Source organism: Macaca mulatta, chromosome 2 (genome assembly GCF_049350105.2).
Source record: "Macaca mulatta isolate MMU2019108-1 chromosome 2, T2T-MMU8v2.0, whole genome shotgun sequence".
Classification (NCBI taxonomy): Eukaryota; Metazoa; Chordata; class Mammalia; order Primates; family Cercopithecidae; genus Macaca; species Macaca mulatta.
Genome location: NC_133407.1, coordinates 35,654,746 through 35,669,995, shown reverse-complemented (window position 1 = coordinate 35,669,995; position 15,250 = coordinate 35,654,746). Strand labels below are relative to the sequence as shown.

Here is a 15,250-nt window from a genome sequence, read left to right as displayed (position 1 = left end):
ACAAATGCAGTCTAATTAAACTAACGAGCTTTTGCACAGCAAAAGAAACTATCAACAGAGTAAAGAGACAACCTACAGAATTGGAGAAAATTTAGCAAACTATTTGCATCTGACAAAAGTCTAACATCCAACATGTATAAGGAACTTAAACAAATTTTTTAAAAAGTAGGCCAAAGACATGAACAGACACTTTTCAAAAGAAGACAGACATGTGGCCAACAAGCATATGATAAAAAGCTAAAAATCACTGATCATTGGAGAAATGCAAATCAAAACCACAATGAGATACTATCTAACACTAGTCAGAATGGCTGTTATTAAAAAGTCAAAAAATAACAGATGCTAGTGAGGTTGTGGAGAAAAAGGAAGGCTTATACACTCTTGGTAGGAGTTCAACCAATGTGGAAAACAGTGTGAGGATTCCTCAAAGAACTTAAAACAGAAATACCATTTGACCCAGCAGTCACATTACTGGATATATACATGAAGGTATATAAGTCGTTCTGCGTTCTACTATAAAGACACATGCATGCATATGTTTAGTACAGCATTATTCATAATAGTGAAGATGTGGAATAAATCTAAATACCCATCAATGATAGACTGGATAAAGAAAATGTGGTATATAAATACCATGGAACATTATGCAGCCATAAAAAGAATAAGTTGATTTCTTTTGTGGGAACATGGATAGAGCTGGAGGTCATTATCCTTAGCAAACTAACGCAGGAACAGAAAACTAAATACCACGTTTGTCACTTATAAGTGGGAGCTAAATGATGAGAACACATGGACACATAAAGGGAAATAACAGACATGGTGGCCTACCAGAGGGTGGAAGGTGGGAGGAGGGAAAGGGTCGGGAAAAATAACTAATGGGTACTAGGATTAATACCTGAGTGACGAAATAATCTGTACAATAAACCCCCGTGACATGAGTTTATCTATATAACAAACTTGCATGTGTATCCCTGAATTTAAAAGAAAAGTTAGAAATAAATAAAAAATAAAAAATATATGATTACCATAAAAAAAAAAAAGTAAATATAACCTGGAAAACACAGGTATGGAAGGTTAATATGGCTTGAATCAAAGCACCGTAATTGTCTGCTGGTTTAACTCATCTTAATGAACGTTTTTCTTCAGTGTAAACATCAATTCCATATTTAGAATTGGAAACCAATTCTGTGTTTAGCTTAACAATAACCCGCGACACTCAGACCAACTCAGTTCTGTGTTTAGAACTGGAAACCAAAAAACTCATTAGAGCTCGCTGGATGCATTTTGTATGCTCCCTGGGTTTCATTGAGGAATTCTGAATGTTTGGTTGCCTGTGGGACTTATGGTGAGGCTTGATTTTAATGTTTTTCCACTTACCTCCCTGCTTCTCTTACAAGTTCTGACAAATTGGGAAAACTCAGAGAATGTTTTCTAAGCTAAACAAGAAGCAAGTACCATTTTTAAATTCAACTTTTCATTTTGAGATAATTACAGTTTCACATACAGGTATAAGAACATACAGATCTCTTGAATCCTTTGCCCAGTTTCCCCAATGGTAACATCTTGCAAAACTAGAATACAGTATCAGGACCAAGATGTTGTCATGAATATAGTCAGAATACAGAGCATTCCATTCACTACAAGGATCCTTCATGTTGCCCTTTTATAGCCACATTTAGTTTGCTTCCACCCCAGCCTTCTCATTAACTCCTGGCAACCACCAATCTGTTCTTCATTTTACAATTTTGTCATTCCAAGAATGGAATCATACAGTATGAAAACATTTGACACTGGCTGTTTTCACTCAACATAATTTCTCGGAGATTTATCTACGTTGTGTTTATCAGTAGTTGGTTCATTTTTATTGTTCAGTAGTATTCCTTAGTCTGGATATACTACAGTTTGTTTAACTGTTTATCTGTTGAGGGACATCTGGGTTGTTTCCAGGTCTGGGCTATTGCAAATAAAGTTGCTGTAAACATTTGTGTAGGCTTTTGTGTAAATATAAGTTTTCGTTTCTCAGAGATAAATGCCCACGAGTGCAATTACTGTGTCATGTGGTAGTTGCATGTTTAGTTTTTTTGGGAACTGCTAAACCTTTCTATTTTTTGTTCTCACCAACTGAGTATGAGTGATTCAGTTTCTCCACATCCCCTCCAGCATATGGTGGTGTTACTACTTTTTAATTTTAGCCATTCTGATGGGTTTGTGGTTTTAAAACCACCCATTGTGGCTTTAATCTCAGTTGCCCTGTTGGTGAATCATGTTGAGCATCTTTTCATGTACTTATTTGCCATCTTATGTCCTCTTTGGTTCATGTCCTGTGTCCATGTCCTAGATCACCTTTTTTACTATTGAATTTTGAGAGTTCTTTATAGATTCTAGATACTATCCTGTCAGATATGTGGTTTGTAAATATTTTCTCCTACTCTGTATCTTGTCTTTTCATCTTCTTAACCAGGTCGTTCACAGAACAAAAGTGTTTAATTTTAATGAACTCTAATTTGTCAATGTTTGCTTTTATGGGTCATGCTTTTGGTGTCAAGTCTAATAACTCTGCCTAATCCTATATTCTGAAGATTTTCTCCTATAATGTGTCTCTGAGAGTTTCACATTTTACATTTGTGTCTGCTTACATTTTGAGTGAATTTTTGTATGAAACTTAGGTCAAGGTTCATTTTTTTTTTTTTTTTTGCCTGTGAATGTCTAATTGCTTCAGCAACATTTTTTTTAAAGGCTATCTTTCCTCCATTGAACTGTTTTCGTGCTTTTCTCAAAAATCAGTCAGACATTATTTGTGTGGGTTTATATGTGGGTTGTCTCTTCTGTCCTAATTAGCTATGCGTCAGTCTCTCTGCCAGCACCACACAGTCTTGATTACTGTGGTTACATAATTAATCTTCAAATAAGCTAGACTGATTCCTCTCAGGTTAGACTTCTCTTTCCAAATGTTTCAGCTCTTCTGGTTCCTTTGCCTTTGCATATAATTTAAAAATAATCTTGTCCATATCTGCAAACATTGAGAAAAATTGATATATTTACTATGTAGAGTTTTCTATTCTGTGAACCTGGTATATCTCTCCGTTTATTTCGCTTTTCCTTGATTTCTTTCATCATCTACACACATCGTCTCATCTGTGTGTAGTTTTCAGCCTACAAGTCCTATACATACGTATTTCAGTTTTGAGCAATTATAATAAGTATTGTGTTTTTAACTTCAGGGTCTATTACTAGTATATAGAAGTTTAGTTTTTTGTTTTGTTTTGTTTTTGAGCTGAAGTTTCACTGTTGTTGCCCAGGCTGGAGTGCAATGGGATGATCTCGGCTCACTGCAGCCTCCGCCTCCCAGGTTCAAGCGATTCTCTGGCCTCCGCCTCCCAAGTAGCTAGGATTCAGGTGCCTGCCACCACACCTGGCTAATTTTTTTGTATTTTTAGTAGAGACAGGGTTTCACCATGTTGTATGTTTATCTCATACCCTGTGGCCTCGCTGAACTCACTTATTAGTTCTAGGAGTTTTTTGTAGATTGCTTGGGATTTTACATAGATAATCATGTCGTCTGTAAATAAGGAACAGTTTTCTTTATTCTTTTCTGATATACATGCTTTTTGTCTCCTTCCTTTGTCTTACTGCACTGGCTAGAACTTCTAATACTATGTTGAATAAGAGAGGTGAGAACTGACATTCTTACCTTGTTCTCTGTCTTTGGGGAATATTAGGTATAATGTTAGCTATAGCATTTTTATAGATGTCCTGTTGTGGATGCCACCACGCCTGGCCCTATATCATTATATTTGATGTATATTTCTTCTAAATGACATATAGTTGGGTCATATTTTTAATCCACTTTATCTTTGTCTTTATAATAACTGATATGTTAGGGCTTAAATCGGATATTTTATTTTTGTTTTCTGTTTGTTCTCTCTGGTTATTGCTTTTCTGTTTTCCTTTTCCTGCATTCCTGTGGGTTAATTTAACATTTTTAGAACTTCATTTTGATTTATTTATAATATTTCTCGAGTGTATCTTTTTGTATAACTCTTTTGGTGGTTGTTCTAGGTATCACATATACTTGTTTATTTATCTATCTAGTTACCTTTCTCTCTAGATCTTATTAAAGTCTATTGGTGTCATCATTTTACCAATTTGAGTCAAGTATAGACATTTTACCTTCCTTTAAGTTCCTTTTACTCTCTCATTTATAATACAATTGTCTTGGGTCTGGCGCAGTAGTTCACGCCTGTAATCCCACACTTTGGAAGGCTACGGCGGGTGGATCACATGAGGTCAGGAGTTTGAGACCAGCCTGGCCAACATGGCGAAACCCTGTCTCTACTAAAAACAAAACTTAGCCGGGCGTGGTGGCGTGTGCCTGTAACCCCAGCTATTCAGGAGGCTGAAGCACAAGAATTGCTTGAACCCAGGAGGCAGAAGTTGCAGTGAGCTGAGATCACCCCACTGCACTCCAGCCTGGTAGATAGAGACTCTGTCTCTAAATAAATAAACAATATAATTGTCTTAATTATTTTCTCTAAATACATTTAGAATAACATCAGGGTTATAATTTTTGCCTCCACCATCAAATATACTTTAGAAAATTTTAGAGAAGAAAGCAAACGAATTTTATTAGCCATATTTTTGCTTATTGTGTTCTTTCTTCTTTCCCGATTTTCCAAGGTTTCTTCTTTTATCTTTTCCTTTCCATTTAGAGAACTTCCTTTAACCTTTCTTTTAGAGTCTAAAAGTGACAATTTCTGTTTTGCTTCATCTATGTCTTATTTCTTCTTTTTTCCTGAAAGATATCCCCACTGGATATAAGTTTCTTTTCTTTCAGCACTAGAAAAATATTGTGCTACTTCCTTCTGACATATATACCTCCCTGCTATAGATAAGATGTCATTTTTCTCTGGTGCTTTCAAGATGTTTTTATCTCTATTTTTCCAGAAATTTAATTATGATGTGTGTTGGTATGGATTTCTGGGATTTATGCTGCTTGGGATTCACCGAGTTTCTTGAATCTTCAGGTTTAGGTCTCTTGCCAAATTTGGGATGTTTTCAGCCATTGTTTCTTCAAGTACTTTTTCAGCCTTACTCTTTCTCTTCCTGGAATCTGGTGATGTGAATGGTAGATCTTTTGTTATAATTCCACATGTTCCTATGATGCTGTTCTTCTTCTTCTTTTTTTTCTTTTCCAGTTTGTTTTCTTTCTGTGGTTTAGATTGGGCTGTTTCTGTTGTCCTATCTTCCAGTTCACTGATTTTTTTCCTCTGTCCCCTCTATTCTGCTGTGGAACCCATCCACCGAGCTTTTTATTTGAACTGTTATGTTTTTTACTTATAAAATACCCATTTGGTTCTTCTTTACATCTTCTATTTCTTTGCTGAGGCTTTCAATTTTTTTAATTGCTTCAGTTGTGTTTGTAACTGCTCACTGAAGCATTTTTATCATGGCTGCTTTAAAATTTTGTCAGAAATTCTAACATCTCTGTTATCTGGGTGTGTTAGTCCATTTTATAGTGCTATAAAGGAATACCTGAGACTGGGTGATTTATAAAGAAAAGCTTCGTTTGGCCCATGGTTCTGCAGGCTGTGCAAGCCTAGTGCCAATATCTATTTCTGGGCAGGCCTCAGGAAGCTTACAATCATGGTGGAAGGTAAAGAGGGAGCCAGCACATCACGTGACAAGAGAGGGAACAAGAGAGATAAGGGAAGACATCCCAGACTCTCTTAAACAATCAGATCTTATGTGAACTCATTACTGCAGAGAAGGCATCAAACCATTTATGAGGGATATTCCCCCATGACCCTCCCACTAAGTTCCACCTTCATGTTTCAATATGCGACTTGGAGGAGACAAGCATCCAAACTATATCACTGTGTCTCTTGATTTTTTAAAAATTCATTTTGAATTGTTCCAGGTTTTTGGTATTATGGATGATTTTTAAAATTGAAACCTGAACAGTTTTATATTGTGAGACTCTGGACCTTTTTAAAGCTTCTATTTTAATTGGCTTTCTTTGACACCGTTCTGTCAGAGAAAGGAGTGGCATCACCTCATTACTGCTAGGCAGAGAGAGAAGTCCAGGTTCCCCTCCCAGCTTCCATCAGTACCTGAAGAGGATGATGCCCTCATACTGCCAGGCAGGATGAAAGTCCAGGCATCCCATTTGGACTGCACTAACACTTCATAAGATGGGTCGGGGGGACTTATTACTGGCCAGTGGGGAGGAAAGCCTCAGGTTTTTACTTGGCACTGTCTGATACCTTCCTGGCAGGGGTGTTGGGGCACCTCATTACAGTGCTTACCAGGGAGGAAGCCTATGCTCCCCATCCTGTCTTTGCTGGTGTGAGGAGGGGTGGGGGCCAGTGTTTTTTCTGTGGTATCTGGCTGCAGTAAAGTGGTTATTCTCTAAAAGATTTTTGGCTTGCTAGGCTGCCCCTTTGCTGATCCTTTGGTTAGAGAGATTATGCTTTTGTTGGGGTGCTTTATGTTTCTGTTTTGTTTCGGTCTGTGCTCGCTGACATTTCCAGGTTACTAGGTTCTTCAGCTGCTGGGAAGAATCTCAGCAGCTGAGATAGATGAGGCAAAAAGAAAACCTAGGAAACACACCACTAGGTTATTATTTTGGACCTGAAGACTACTTTTTCTCTACCTTTCAGAGTCTTCTTACGTTTGTTTTATAGATAATGCCCAGGGTTATTAGTTGTACTTAACAGAAGAAATAGGGAAAAATATATCAATTCCATCCTTGTTAGAAGCAGAGGATATCAGACATACTGATTTTCTTAGTCTGTGTAGGCTGTGTGTAAGCCACAATGCAGAGCTCTCTGGGAAAACATGGATTGGAGAATGGGGTCTGGAGCCAAGGCGGAAGCAGAGTCTCCTCCATTCCAGATCTAGGACTTGGGACCCACATGCTCTAGTATGTGTACAAAACACATAAAGTTAACAATTTAGATGAAGTAGAACAATTCCTCAAACCCCACAAACTATCAAAACTCACTGAAGATGAAATAGACAACCTGAATAGTTCTACAACTATTGTTATAAGTTGAATTCAAAGTTAAAAAGCTCCTGAAAAAAAGAAATCTTCAGGCCCAGATGGTATTACTGGTAAATTCTACTAAACAGTTAGAGAAGAAATAACACCAGTTTTACATATCTCTTCCAGAAATAGAGAAGGAGGAAACCCTCGTCAACTCATTTTATGAGGCCAGAATTATCCTAATCCAAAACCAGACAAGAACAAATCATAGACCAATATAGATGCAAAAACCACCAGCAAAGTATTACCAAATAAAGTCTAGCAGTGTGTAAAAATAATCATACAGCATAGTCAAGTAGGGTTTATCCCACAAATGCAAGCCTGATTCATATCTGTAACTTGATAATTTAAAATAAATTATTATAATCTCCCAAACTAACAGTGAAAACTGCATGAACATTAAAAAATCACATCATCATATCAATTGATGCTTTGGCATTTGACAAAATTCAGCATCTGTTTATGATAGGAACTCCCAGCAAACTGGGAATACAAAGGAATTTACTCAACTTTATAGAGAGTATTTTTAAAAATCTAACATCATACTTAATGATAAAAGACTAAATGCTTTTCCCCCAAAACTGGGAATGAGGCAAGAATGTTCACCCTCACTATTCCAATTTATGATCATAGAAGAATTCCTAGCCAGTGCAGTAAAACAAGAGAAAAAAAGAGCATGTAGTTGGGGGAAAAAGAAGTAAAACTGGGCCTGCTTGTAGATGACAATGTGAGTGTATGCAAAATCCTAAGGAACACATCAAACAAAATGAAACAGCCCTCCCAGAACTAATACGTGAGTTTAGCAAAGTTACAGGATACAAGGTCAATACATAACAATTTTAGTTTTATATACAAGCAATGAACAACGGGGAACTGGAAGTTTTAAAATACCATTTACAATAGTTTTTTTTTTTTAAGTACTACTCTATCAAAACACTACAATATCCACATGCACTCAAAGCGATAAAATAAATCAAAGGAGACCTAAGTGAATATGTAGATTAGAAGACTTAACAGATGAAAGATGTTAACCATCCTCAAACTGATCTGCAGACTTAAGGCAGTTCCAATCACAATCCCAAAAGGATGTTTTTATAGATAAAGACAGGCTGATCCCAAAATTTATATGGAAATACAAAAAAAACTAAAGTAGCCAAAAGAATTTGAAAAAGAAGAAAGCTCGATGAATCACACTACCCAATCTTAAGACTTACTCTAAGCTACAGTAATCAGTAAGCAAAAGACATGTAGATCTTTGGAGCATAAGAGAGAGTCCAGAAATAGATTCATAGAAATATAGGCCAATTGATTTTTTACATAGGTGTAAAGGCAGTTCAATGGAGAAAGTTACATCTTTACAGTAAATAGTGTTGCAGCAATTGGACATACATAGGTAAAAGAGTGACCCTTGATCTAAACCACACACCTCACACAAAGTTTTAACTCGAAATGGATCATAGATCCAAATGTAAAAGGTAAAACTGTAAACTTTTAGAAGAAAACATAGTGGAAAAATCATTTTCTGGGATTAGGTAAAATGTTCCTAAACATGCACCAAAAGCAAGACCCATAAAAGAAAGAATTGTCAAATTGCTCATATGGCAAATGACTAGTGTCCTGGATATATAAAGGACTCTCTAAATCAAATAGTAAGAAAACAACCCAATTAAAAAATGGACAAAAGACTTTAACAGACATGTCACCAAAGAGGTATAGAGATGGCAAATCAGTACATTGAAGGGGATCAACAGCAATCGCCATTACAGAAATGCAAATTACAACCGTGATATCTCTGCACACTGTTAAAATGACTAAAATAAAATATGATACTAAGTGCTGATAGTTTGCGGAGCAACTGGAACTCTCATACACTGCTAGTAGGAATGCAAAATGTACAACCACTCTAGAAAATTGTCAGTTTCTTAATAAATATTTACCACTGACCCAACAATTCTACTCCTGCTATCTGCTTTAAAAAATGAAAACATGTCCACACAAAAACCCATATACAAATGCACAGAAGCTCTATGAATAATCTCGCAATGGCTCACGCCTGTGATCCCAGCACTTGAGGAGGTTGAGGCGGGCAGATCACAAGGTCAGGAGTTCGAGACCAGCCTGGCCAATATGGCGAAACCCTGCCTCTACTAAAAATACAAAAATTAGCCAGGCATGGTGACGGGTGCCTGTAGTCCCAGCTACTCAGAGGCTGAGGCAGGAGAATCGCTTGAACCCAGGAGGCAGAGATTGCAGTGATCCGAGATCGCGCCACTACACTCCAACCTGGGTGACAGAGCCAGAGTCTGTCTCAAAGAATAAATAAATAAAATTTAAAAATTGGCAGCAACTGAAATGTCCTTCAACAGGCAAATAGATAAACAAACTGGTACATACTTACAATGGAATACTACTCAGATACTACTCAGCGATAAAAAGGAATGAACAGTCAATACACAGAACAATTTAGATGAAGCTCAAAGGCATTAAACTGAATGAAAGAAGTTAGTCTCAAAACAACACATGCTACCTGATTCTATTTACATGACATTCTGGAAAAGGCAAAACTATAGTGATGGAGAACCTATTCATGGTTGCCAGAGGTTAGGAGTGGGAGGAGGCTGTGACTAAAAAGGGGCAGCACCGGGGAGTTCTGTGGGAGATGGAATTATTCTGTGTTTTTGACTGTGGTTATTCCAATCTATACATGTATTATCATTCAACTGTCCACCAAATGAAAGGTCATTTTAAATAAATAAATTACAGTAACAGCACAGCAGATTGCTGCTGAACTGTCCCCACACTGAAATTGTCCTGAGAATTTTCTAGTTTACCTATAAGCAGCTTCACTACCATGCATTTAGCCAGGTTTCCATGACAGCAGGCAATTCGCGGGCCTTTTGAGTGGTTTCGCAGTAAGGCAGTGGTTTAGGTCAGCCATCTTTACCTTAGACATTAAGACATCCAAAATAAATGATTTTTCTGGGAAAATAAAATGTCTTTCTGAAATATTTCAATTTTAACTGTAGCATTCCACAAGTATGTGGTTAGGCTGGTGTGTATCAAATGAATTAACTCTTCCATTTAAAAATACTTAGAGTAAAGCTTGTGAACAATCTCTGGCCTAGAGAGTGTTTTCGCCAAACTATAAGACTGTTACAGCTTAGCTCCTCCTTCATTTTGCTGCCTTTTGTTCCCCTATAGGAGGTTGTGGCTCACCGGATTGCTGAAAGCCGCATTGCCATTGAGAAGATCCGCTTGTTGACTCTGAAAGCCGCTCACAGCATGGACACTCTGGGCAGTGCTGGCGCTAAGAAGGAGGTGAGGCTACCTTCTCCCCTCGGACCACCAGCTGCTGAGCCTTCTCCAGTTCTCTCCACCTGTTGGACATTTCAGTTTTCATGGCATCTCGATGGCACTCAGAATATTGGAAGCCCCCATGTGATTGTGGGTTATAAATTATAAATGCCTGTCACTTGCTAGTCTCCTAGCAAGTGCTTTAGGGAATGATTTTTGGGAGGGAGAATATCTTCAGCATTCTTAAGATACAGCAACAAAGAGTGGGGGAAATCATAAGTTTTACACAGCCCTGGAACTGCACCCACTCTGCCACTTTCTGCTAGCCTTGTGATCACAGGCAAAGTACTTAACCTTTCTGCCTAAGGCCTAGGGTTCTTGTGAAGAGTAACCAAGATAATATACATAGAATGTGCAGCAGCCACCCACAGTGGCTCTCGCCTGTAATCCCAGCTACTTGGGAGGTGGAGGTGGGAAAATTGTTTGAGGCCAGGGATTTGAGACCAGCCTGGGCAATATAGTGAGACCCTGTCTCTTAAAAAAAAAAAGAAAAAAAATTAGCCGACATGGTAACTTGTGCCTGTAGTCCCAGGGAAGCTGAGGCAGGAGGATAGCTTGAGCCCAGGATTCTGAGGCATGAGTAGTGAGCTATGATCATGCCTGTGAATAGCCACTCCACTCTATTCTGGGTGACAGAGTGAGAGCCTGTCTCAAATAACAAAACAAAAAAATGCACAGCATGATACTGCTACATGGTAAATGTTTCATGGAAGAGACGTCTCATCCTCTGCTTTCTTATATTTCTGGCTGATATGAAATAAAGACATAATCATTTAATTCTAAAAGCCCATGAAACTGCTAAAAGAAAACTGATTAGAGGCACAAAGGCCCTTGGACTATTTTTATGATCCCTAAGGTAATGAGTGTGATTTATCAGCTGCCTGAAATCCTTTTGGAAACAAGGCAAGTTAGAAATAAATGGATAAAATGTGATTTGGAAGAGGTGTCTCTTTCCAGAGGGTCTGTATTGACTGAAATACGGCCATTAACGGCATTGCAGCAGGATCTCTTTGTTGGCTTTTGTTAAAGATCCTGTTTGAGTGGTGACTTGGGTGTGGGAAAGTTCCCTTGTTTCATTTCCCAGTTTTGCCACATTGCGTATAGTCTAAGAAAAAAGCATTCTTTTCATATCTTGCTTATGTAGATTGCAATGATCAAAGTGGCTGCCCCACGGGCTGTCTGCAAAATCGTTGACTGGGCCATCCAGGTGTGCGGAGGTGCTGGTGTTTCCCAGGATTACCCTCTGGCCAACATGTGAGTAGATGTCATTTAAGAATCATCTACATTTGATAGGCATGGAGGTAAAAAATCTATAGATGCCTTGACAAGAATTGCTTACATTTAGTTTCAGTGTAATTGAAGGCTAAATGAAGTGATATACATACTTTAATATAGAGCTGAACACCAAGAAATAGTTGCTCTTATTATTACAATAATCGTTTCATTCAATTATGTTAATTTTTACACTGAGGTGACCCACCGAGAATTCCTGGGCCATAGACACAGCATGGGGTTTCGCTGAATTTATAGCGGTACATGTCAGTGACTATCTAATATCTAGATCCTGATTACTGGGAGGTAGGAGCATTCTCCATTCCCCATCTGTCTATCTCCACACATAATTACAGCGTCTCCTTCTCTGTCATGCTGGACATAGAGTCTCATCCTTCATCTATTTTTACCCTTAAGAAAGAACTAAATATATAGTATCATACCATTCACTGCCTGTTCTAAGTTCTAGCAACATCTAGTAAACTATAGGAAACCAGGAATGAGATTAACTCCACTGTACTTTGCCATTTAACTCTCCGAAGTTGGGAACTTTAAGATGGCATTGCAGAAGCCCTTTAGCTTATTTTCCTGGTACTCTTTTTCTTACCGTGACCTTGGTGGGATTTAAGAACTAATATAGTCTTGTTTTACAATCAGAGTGACTGACGTCAAAGTATCATGTTCCTCTTCCATAACTCCCTGTGATCCCTGGTTCTTTTGCTTTTTCAGGTATGCTGTAACCCGAAGTTTGCGTTTAGCAGATGGACCTGACGAAGTTCACCTTTCAGCAATTGCAACAATGGAGCTGCAGGACCAAGCCAAAAAGCTGACAGCCAAGATGTAAGGAGAGTGGCACTGCCACATCCCACCGGCAGAAACTCTCCTTCATACAAACTTCACTGGCTCCAACATTTGAATCTCATATTTTTGCAGCAGTTTGAGCACAGGGTTAATTATTCACTTGTGGTAAAGATTATAGCATCTATTTTGATCAGTGGGTTTTATAATTTCAAGGGTCACACAGGGTTGAGTTCAATAAGAAATGCTGTAGCTGTTGTCATTCAATCTAGTGCCTTCTTGAGGCCAGGAGTTTGGGAGCAGCCTGGGCAACACAGTGAGACCCCCATCTCTACAAAAAAATTTTTAAATGAGCCAAGTGTGGTGGCACATGCTTGTAGTCCTAGCTACTTGGGAGGCTGAGGCAGGAAGATTGCTTGAGTCTAGCAGTTTGAGGTTACAGGAGCTGTGATCATGACATGGCCTCCAGCTTGGGTGACCGAGTGAGACTCTTTCTAAAAATAAAAACAAATAAAAAATAAATTTCTTCTTGGGGTGGGGTGGAGGTGGGGAGCAAGAATTTGGCCTGGGCTCTGATCCCTTGTGTGTTGTGGGCCTCTTTAACATTGCCACTTTGCCTTAACCTCACTGTACCTCACTTTACTTTGCATGCATTGGTGTTAATATTTTAATCTTAGAAGACGCTGACCCACTGAGGGTTTGTTGTGAGAGTCCCTGAAGCCATGTAGAAGCACCTTGAAATCTGTGAAACCACAATAAAGTACTTTATAAAAGGTATCCTTATTTGAAGTGGACAGATCTTACAACTCGAACTATTTAGCCTTATGATTAATTTTAAAAGTTGTGATTTAGAAGGCAGGATTGTTTTTGAACATTAGGAATTAAAGGCTATATCTGATCCTTACAGTTTTGTAATGTGTTTCTCTGTCTGAGGAAAGCGGGCTGGATTGGTTGCTGATTTGTTTTAGTTAATCTATTGTCATGTATCTGGCCCTCCCTAAGGCAAGTCACTCCATGTGATCTGTACTTACCTCTCTCCCTTCCCTGAATTTAGTCAGATAAAATTATGTTAAAAAGAACACCAAGGATTGTTTTGAAAAGGAAAAAAGTCTCCAAAGGATAAAGTGAAAAGATCAATATCAGGATCAGGGCCCCAGTCCTGGTGGGAGAATGGACTAAAGGTAAACTCCTCAGCATTGTGACCATTTCTAGGGCTATGTCTGTCACTGGGAGTCACTAGGCAGCCATTCATCTGGGACAGTCTGCCAGGTTTGCCATGTGTTTGAAACCACATGGTTTTAAAGCAAGAAACTGCCCTTTCTAATAATGAGATGGCAGGGAGGGAGCAGGGATGAGAGAGCTCACCAGTCAGGGCTCTACCATGAAGACCCCTCCAAGATTGCCAAGTGGTCTGCGACAGAGCCTCGACGAGGGGCCTTGAGACTGCCGGACAGGGAAGACACCATGAGGCGCCACACGAAGAGGTCATGGTCTTTCTCCAGCAAACATTTAGGATGCTCGGGGGTAGCTGTGATTATCCGGAGGAGGGGCTAGTTAAAGGTCTCTGGTAATTGACCTTGTTACTTTAAGAACACGCAACAGAAAGTTCAGCGGATTACGGAGGACTGATTTCCTCATCAGCCTGTGGTTATTGGTAAGAGCTTCTTCAGGGTGGGTCCTCATCACCCCAGCTGTTTCCATACAACTGTGGCTCACTTAGGTGTCATGGGCATGCCCACATTTTGTCCAAGAGAAATAAAGTAGGTGAAAAGCACTTTAGACACTTGAATGGATACATTGGGCAGGGCTTGCCCAAAACTGCTTTTCTCCTTGATCTTAAATGAAGCTACAACAGTGCCGGGGAAGTTCAGAAGGCAGGCATTTTTTACCTAGGCTTTCTAAGGGCTTTAAATTCGTCAAGTTCTTAAATAAAGGATATAAAGTGCAATGTATTTTTGCAAATGTCTGCTATGAAAAATGTCTTATTTCAGTCAAGCCAGGCAGCCCCGCTTGGCTCCTCCCTTTCCCTTTCACTAGATGGTCCCTCTCCAAGAGGCAGAGGAAAGGGGCGGGGAGGCTCCTGTTGACAGGCTGGTGTTTGTCTGTCACATATCTTTCTCCACTATTTCTTTTGCCTGGATCACTCCAGTAGTCTCTTAACTGGAGTTCTAATCTATTCTCACAGCAGCCAGGATGACCTTCTCAAATGCTGCAGTGGCTTCCATCTCACCTAGAATAAATGCAGAGTCCTTGCTTTGGCTGACGAGGTTCCATCTGATCTCATCCTCTGACACCTCTCTGATCCCATCGCCCTGGCTCACTTGCTCCAGCACAGCCTTCTGGCCGCCTTTCCAACATGCGAGCACAGCCAGGCCTCTGGGCCGTAGTTCGGACTGTTTTCTCTGCCTGAAAGGATCTACGCTGAGGTTTTCCAGATGTCTAAGTCAAAAGGCACATTATTAAAATGTCCTTTCTTGACCATTGCTTGAAACTAGCACCATGGCTGGGCGCGGTGGCTCACGCTTGTAATCCCACACTTTGGGAGGCCGAGGCGGGCAGATCACCTGAGGTTAGGAGTTCGAGATCAGACTGGTCAACATGGTGAAACACCGTCTCTACTAAAAATACAAAAATTAGCTGGGCATGGTGGTGGGTGCCTGTAGTCCTAACTGCTCAGGATGTGAGGCAGGAGAACCGCTCGAACCCAGGAGGTGGAGGTTGCAGTGAGCTGAGATTACACCACTGCACTTCAGCATGGGTGACAGAGCAAGACTCCATCTC

General features: G+C 39.5%; 1 protein-coding gene across 1 annotated transcript in view; it reads left to right on the top strand.

Annotated features, from left to right (window-relative positions):
• Positions 1-13,373, top strand: part of ACAD11 (acyl-CoA dehydrogenase family member 11) — a 97,846-nt gene extending 84,473 nt beyond the window's left edge. Inside the window, exons 18-20 of the mRNA XM_015132134.3 lie at positions 10,247-10,363; positions 11,544-11,653; positions 12,401-13,373. Of these exons, the coding sequence (XP_014987620.3) occupies positions 10,247-10,363; positions 11,544-11,653; positions 12,401-12,515 (342 nt within the window). The 3' untranslated portion in view covers positions 12,516-13,373. The remainder of the gene's footprint in view (positions 1-10,246; positions 10,364-11,543; positions 11,654-12,400) is intronic.
• The last annotated feature ends 1,877 nt before the right edge of the window (positions 13,374-15,250 follow it).